Here is a 7,292-nt window from a genome sequence, read left to right on the forward strand (position 1 = left end):
TTCTCCACTGAACAACAAGAATCGGGGGCACTTCCTCCACTGTTCTTGGCCCATCTCACCTGATCTACATTTAGTCTTTTCAAAGGTCATTTTTATTCTGATTTGAAGTTTAATTCCAACAGTTAAGAGCCTCTATGATAACTTAATTAAAGTAATTCTTGACATTTCCAGACTCCTCCCAGTTCCCCAAAGGCAGTTTCACAAACTTTAATTCAGTGTGGTTTCTAGCATTCATTCAATGAACACAGCAAACCAAAGTCACCAGCCAGTCATTTATTGTAGGGCCATACATAGTTCTTCTGAGGAACACACTGTCATTGACTTGATGGTCACAAATACATGATAATTTCTTTTACTGGTATATTTTTGCTCAGTTTGGTAAGGGAAAATAAAGATCATTATTAAAAAATTAAAAATTGTGTGCAAAAGTCCTAATTTAACAACTGAGAAAATGGCAGGATTAAAGATTGCTAGTCCTGATATGTCAACTAACATCGTGCACTTCAAATAAAGAAAACAACCCACCGGGGTCCGAGACAGCAGATGCTAGCAGGAGAGGTGAAGCCACCTGCTATAGAAGCATAGTCAGTGAGCAATTACAAAAGGTAAGAAAACTGCTGCCACCCAACCCATGGGAGGACATTAGGAGTTGTTTTCTAAACGAGGAGCCAGGATGGTGTGACCAACACTTCTACCCAGGATCCCCTCTCATCTGCTGTCTAGGTTTCCTGAGCTTTGGCTTGTCCTTGAAAGCTGTAGAAATGAGGAAACACAATGGTGCTTGGCCTTCAGTGAGGGTCTCACAACACCCGAAGGAGGTCCAGCGAAATCCTAGATCTGGGGATGTCGATGTTGAGGACTTTCACTTCCACTTTCTCTCCAGGACCTAGGCCCAGGCTCCTTCTCTTCTTTGTTTTAGATAGCTTTGCTTCTGTTACGCTTCGTATAGGAATCAGACCCAACTTTCCCACTCCTATATCCACAAAAACCCCAAACAGAGTGGCGTTCTCGACTTTGCCTGTAAGAACTGTCCCAACCTGTAGATCTTCCAGACACACTATGTTTCTCTTGAAGTCAGGTTTATCAAAATCTATGAGGAAAGAGGGTAAATGTTAGTATAACCAAGAAGGCGCTGCGCTGAGAGGTCTGGAGTTCGCTGTGTACTGACTGATAGGGATGCTCAGATCAACAGTAGTCTCTGAGGGAAGACAAAAGGAGCTGAGTGCACAGGCTTGTCCTGAGAAAAAAATGCATCCTGGGAGAAACAGTTTACACAGATGAGTCAAGAAAAATTCTCCGACATTGTCTTCTCTCTACAGTCTGTCTCACTAACGTGAACACGAGCAGTCTGTAAGGCCATGGACAGACAGTCTCCTTTTCTTTCTGGCAAAGGACTATTGGAGTGTACCTTTGCTGGGGACCACACTGGACTACAGGACAAACGCTCGGGAAAGGAGAGCCCTGGAGACACGAGAGCAGGAGTTAGCTTCCAGTTCCTGGATTCTTAAATTGTTTCAAGGTGGTGAAAGTTCCACTAGTTTCTGGACAGACATGGGTGAAATCAAATGTTCTCTCTCTACTTCTTCCCACAAACCGGGAATTCAGGAGTCAATGTTTTCTATTTCAAACATATTTATTCAATCAGGATACATAGGTTCTCTATTACCTATGGCTCAGAAATCCACACCAGTCAGAGCTAGTCTTCTCTCTCTCCCTTCAGTTAAGCTGATTGAGTATTTACTTCCTCCTACCTCATGGCCAGGTGCTCAGCTGGGTGCTAGATACACAGAGACGAAGATCCCGAGGTCCCCATCTCAGCCTTGCCAGTCCTCTCCTGGCCCACCCCACTACCCATGCTTCTATTCACCAACACTAGCCCTTACAGAGTCAGCACCCAGTCCATTGCTTCCTCCACAGCTGCTGCCTGCCCTGGCTACTTGCTGAGTTATTCTTTACAACTGAATTAACAACCACTCACCTTTCTTGTCCTCCCTCAGTCCAACCACCATAAGATCAGGATCTTTTAGAAATAAGCTCCCCCACTGCTATCAAACAAGCCTAAATCCAGGAAACCCAATTTCACTGTCCTCATTAAGCACCCAATATGGGGACCGACTCTGATATTTCACCTGATGCTGAATCCCAAAGCAGGAAACCTCGGGGGGGAATTCAACCCACAGAGGGTGAGGGCTACTCAAAGCCGAGTGAAACTCGGGCACCCAGGGCCAGGGCAGGATGGTCTCCAGGCCCATGCTTGAAAACTCTCTCCTCCTTTTCCTTGCAGAAGTCCAGTTGCTGCCAATCCCCAAAGGGCTCTGATCAGCTGCTCAGTTTAACTCTGCATGAAAGTCAGATTCAAGAGCTACTCAACGTGTTCCCCTAGATGGCTTGGGCTGCTGAGAAACCCCAAATCCTCCATGTACACGCAAATTTTAACACACTGAGAGCCAAGGCGGCAGTTAGGTCACTGTCATCAGCTTGTTCCTAAGTAAGGAAACTAACCTGAAAGAGAGTTTCGATAAAAAGGAACTGATTATGTCACTGAAAAAAACTGAAGTTTGATGAGTATAAGAAAGAATGAGGCTATTAAGACAGGAAACACTTTTGAGAAAATGGAGAAAAGAGATGTAATTCAAATACTATAATATGAAAATGTCCAAAATATGTCTATCCCCTCTCTACTTCCAAAGTATGACTCATCAGCATCCCGACCCTTTGAGAATGTGTTCAATAGTAAAATGATAGTTCTCAAATATCTTGAAAACTGTGACTTAACAAGGGCAAAGGTTAGTTGCAAAGTCTGCTTAAAGAAACCTATTTGAAATTGTACTTGTCACGCTGGAAAGACCGGGTCTGTCTGAGTTCTGCTCAACAAGAGGCTCATTAAGGAAGGCCCTTTGCTTAGCTGGGCTGACTGGGTGTTTGCCTTTGAGTCCTTAGTGCAACTGAGATAATAAAGCAATCAACAGTGTGATCGAAAAACCAAGATGTCAGGAAAAGCCAATACAGGCTACCTGTGGCTAAAGTCTTTGTCAACGATCCAGTTGATAGATAGGCATGTCACCAATTTCACCCTGTATGAGAGACATTAATCTTAGTGTTTCTGCAAAAGACAGCCATGGAATCTACATAGAGAAAAGCAGGCTGCTTGGCAGTTTCATCTGTGGGAGCAGCCACTTCACATGAAGGACAACTGGAAGGCTTTGATACCACTGGTCTTACTCAGTGTTTTATTTTCTCCAGTGGCAATTAGGTCTCAATGGGCCATTGCTCTCAACAACTATGGCTATTATACTTCCTTTACCCTCTACCTGCACAGAAAGCCAAGAGCATGCTAAATCAGAAAGATGATCAACACAGAGTTATCATCTATTTGTTCATCGTGTTCTGTGACATGGAATCCAGAAACCTGGAAGGCTGCAATTTAGGAAGAAGATTCACTTGGCATGAAGGGAAAATTTTATCTTCCAGCACTTCAGACAGAAGATAATTTACAGTACACTCAAGAGAGCATGCCTCTGTGCACACGGTGATGCATCATCTAGCTGAGTGCACTGTGAATCAACAGCGGGCAAGGAGTCAGAGCCCTGCTTCTGTTTGACTCCAGACACCAATTCTAGTTACTGCGGAGGTCAAATGCTGACCCTCGGCTCTCTCACGGACAGGATGGCAGAACCTGTTCACTGCAGGCACTCGGCCATTGTGAGGATCAAAGGTGATGGCGTAGCTATACGAAGGCATGGGCTTCAACTCAAGTTCAGCTTACCTGTTCGGAAGTCAAAGCCTTCGGGCTGGCTCAGACCGTCCATGATGACCTGTAAGGTGTGTGCTGTTGTCTGTAACCTCTCTGCAATCTTCTCTATACTTTCTTTTCCAAGAGATGAATTTATTTTTTGTTGCATTTCAGGCTTTCCAATCTCATGCAGCGTCCCACCAATGAATGACAAAAACCTTCCGTGGAAAAGAAAAGCCCAAATTCATCAGTAATATGACTTTTTACATTTTCTTGCATAGGTCATCTTCAAATTCTCTTTCCCCAGGTCACTATATATCAACTGGCCTTTGCTGTAATAAGTGATGGAGCTGAAGGGCATGTGGGCGGGAAAGGAGTGTATTTAAACTCTTGTGCTACTTCCCAAGGCAGCACCTGACCAGAGTTGGCCCAGGAACATTTTACAGTATGCTGTTCATTACAATTCAGTGTCACATTCAGACTTTCTAGACAAGGCTGTCTGTACTTACCTCATGTTTCCTACGATTTTCAGTTAGGAAAACATTTGAATTTAGAGCACCAGTCACATATAATCTATTGGTGATACCAAAAATCCAACATGGCATATTTCAAGCATTGCCAAATTCTGACACTTTGCTCATGTCTTGCTGTATGTGTATATCTATGTGATGGGAGGGTGACCTGCCAGTACCAATGACACCAATGCCACTGAGCCACATATACATGAAATTATCTAAAAATTTCAGGAGTATTCAGCAGGAAAATAAACACCAGAGGGCAACTAGGCATTTGTGAGTGCTCGTAGAATGTGTAAGTGGCACGCATAAGAGAACCTGGACACATCCCACAGCAACAATATAAAAGGGGGAATGTGAAAGAAAAAGTGATTTTTTTCCCAAAAGGAGACAAGTAAAATCTCAAAGATATAGTCTAAAGATGAATGTTCTTTTTATTCTTTATACATCACATACTGCAGTGTTTGCTATCTTCCTGCTTACACAGATGCTACCCAATTATTGAGCAGAGGTAAAGCCATAGCAACACAAAACAAAAAACGATGGTTAGAATGCAGTTCCCTTCAGTTTCATGTGAGTTCTGGGTCATGGCTCCCTTTCTTGACATTCCTTGGCTGGGCATTTTTCGACATCATTAAGTTCCATTTCCTATGATTAATGGCACTTTAAAAATGTCAACACAGTAATCAGACAGATAGTGATAATAATGCCCTCAAATTCTTTCCTTTAAGAATGACTCTTGAATACAGGAAGGGAAAAGGAAACTGCTGGAGGTCTGTCTCTAGATCTGGCCCACATGGCAGGCAACTGCACTGTGCAGAACTGGTTGCTTGCCATCCTGATTCTCTGTTTGCACAGTGCTCAAGCAGAGCAGACCTCTTTCTTCAGTGACACTCTGGTGCTGATTATCCTGGTGGGAAAAGGCTCTCACCTCACATTTAACTAGGATGTCTCTTGGGCTGGTTCAAATGTGCAACCCTTCTACATTTCTGGAGCCACAGTTTTTATTTTAGAAGATCTTTTAGCATCCACCAAATTCTCATGAGGACCTATTTTGGTTAGCAGTCTCATAAAGAAGACAAGGAGTGATGCTTAGATCCTTCTTTGGACATGAGCATCCTCTGGAGACCAGGGATTCCCCAGCAGGTGGGGAGGCAGCCTGTGTGTTATACTGACTGATGGACAGCAGCACCAGGGCCAGCTGCTGGAGTTCCTGCTGATAGGGTAGCTGACACAGGCAGTATCTGCACACAGCTAACTCATTTCTCAATAACAGCCGCTCTTTGGACAGCCCTTTCTGATACTCACTAGTTTGGCTTTACTGTGTACAGCTAGCTACTATGTAGAGCACCTTCCAGCACCTCAATACTCTGGCTCACACAATTAAACATTTGTTAAGATGCACAAAATTAGTGGACAATATACATATATATGAAAAGCATCTAGCAATTAGTAAAGCTATGGCAGAAAACTTCCCAAAGCACCCACTCAGCAGGCCACTTAGAGTCTTAAGATTGTATTGTATGTGAATATGTGCGCACACATACACACCAGAGAGATAGTAACTGCTACAAAATCATATTTATATAAAAAAGTCGGCTTTTAGTTACTGCAACTATAAGAAGAAAATGCGTTTAACACCAAGGAGTGTATTTCCTATATCATTTTCATCCTCATGAAACCTAAAGGCAGTAGGCCACTGAAATCAATAAGAAAGTATCATGTTTGCTTCCAGCTAAAGCTCTGTATTGATCAACTTCATTTTTTAACAATAAAGGAACAAAGTTAAATAGTTCTTGCATTTTGAAAACTTCCTTGAAGTTGACCAGTCCAAAGGGGAAAAAAAAAAAACAACAACAACAACAACAGAAGGGAGGGAAAACCTGGGGAGGACCAGAGCAAGCACTGCAGCAGGTCTTACCCTACCTGGGTCTCGGGTACATTTGGCTGCCAGGACAGGAGGGGACACGTCATGCTCAGGAGCTGCTCAGGAAAAGCATTCTCCAGATTCCAAATTTCGCTCTAGAATTGAGATCTAAGGCCAACACAAAGTACTTCCTAGCTCAAAAGTACAAAAGGAAACACACCCTTGAAGCCTGGAACCTAGAATGAGCCCACAAAGATGAACATACGCCGAGCTCCGCTGGCTGCACATTCTCTTTTGATCCCAGCAATCTTCAAATGCGGAAAACAAAAATCGAGGGAGGCTTCATAGCCTGCCCACGGCCATGCAGCTGCTCCTAGTCACTGGAGTCTCATCTCACACACAGGTGTCCGTGCACTGAGTGCACATAAAAATTACTGTTATATTTGGCAAGACAAAACCCAATGTGTTGGGAAATATCACACCAGCACAATTTAATGTCAGATCACGTCTAAACATTAGGCAGTTAACACCAAGAAAATCCCAAAAAGAACTTACTATACACAAGCTTTTAAATGGACAGTTCTCACAAGTCAATGAGTTATTAAAACCATCATCTTGCTTTCTCTCCTGTCTCTGGAAGGCTTTTTCCATTTGCTAAGGACTGCCGTTGGAGCTGCTGTTTTTATTTAATATGTAATTTCATCCATCTTACTTAAAGTAAGAAAGTAGCATAAATGCAACAAATAAGCACATCATGTTCTTTTAGCACACATCTGCACAAAGTTAGAACAGACTGCAGCGGAGACACGCTTGCCCTGCAAGTACAAAGCCACACAAGCTAACACTGCTGGTGTTTTCAACAGAAGCTTGCAACAAAGGCCAGGTCTTTCTCTACAAAGGAAAAGAAAAGTCTTTGTAAAACTTTCCCCCCAAAGAGTAAGAAGTTCTCCAGATTCATAAGACTTTGGAAATGACCATTCAGATTTCCATAATCATTTCCAGCCCAGGGATTTAGAAGCAGAGGGGTTTGTTACATAGAGCAACGTGACACCCTGTGGAGCTCACAAGAACCTTGGTGATATAACACCATGACTTAAAAAAAAAAAAGCACATACGGTTTACAACCCATTGAAAGAGAGAGAGAGAGAGAGAGAGAGAGAGAGAGAGAGAGAGAGAG

General features: G+C 43.1%; 1 protein-coding gene across 1 annotated transcript in view; it reads right to left on the minus strand.

Annotated features, from left to right (window-relative positions):
* Positions 1 to 258: 258 nt before the first annotated feature.
* Srbd1 (S1 RNA binding domain 1) overlaps positions 259 to 7,292 on the minus strand; it is a 184,343-nt gene continuing 177,309 nt past the window's right edge. Inside the window, exons 20-21 of the mRNA XM_013348969.1 lie at positions 3,767 to 3,951; positions 259 to 1,090 (exon numbers count right to left, since the gene is read on the minus strand). Of these exons, the coding sequence (XP_013204423.1) occupies positions 801 to 1,090; positions 3,767 to 3,951 (475 nt within the window). The 3' untranslated portion in view covers positions 259 to 800. The remainder of the gene's footprint in view (positions 1,091 to 3,766; positions 3,952 to 7,292) is intronic.

The sequence above is a fragment of the Microtus ochrogaster genome, chromosome 16 (genome assembly GCF_000317375.1).
Source record: "Microtus ochrogaster isolate Prairie Vole_2 chromosome 16, MicOch1.0, whole genome shotgun sequence".
NCBI classification, from domain to species: domain Eukaryota; kingdom Metazoa; phylum Chordata; class Mammalia; order Rodentia; family Cricetidae; genus Microtus; species Microtus ochrogaster.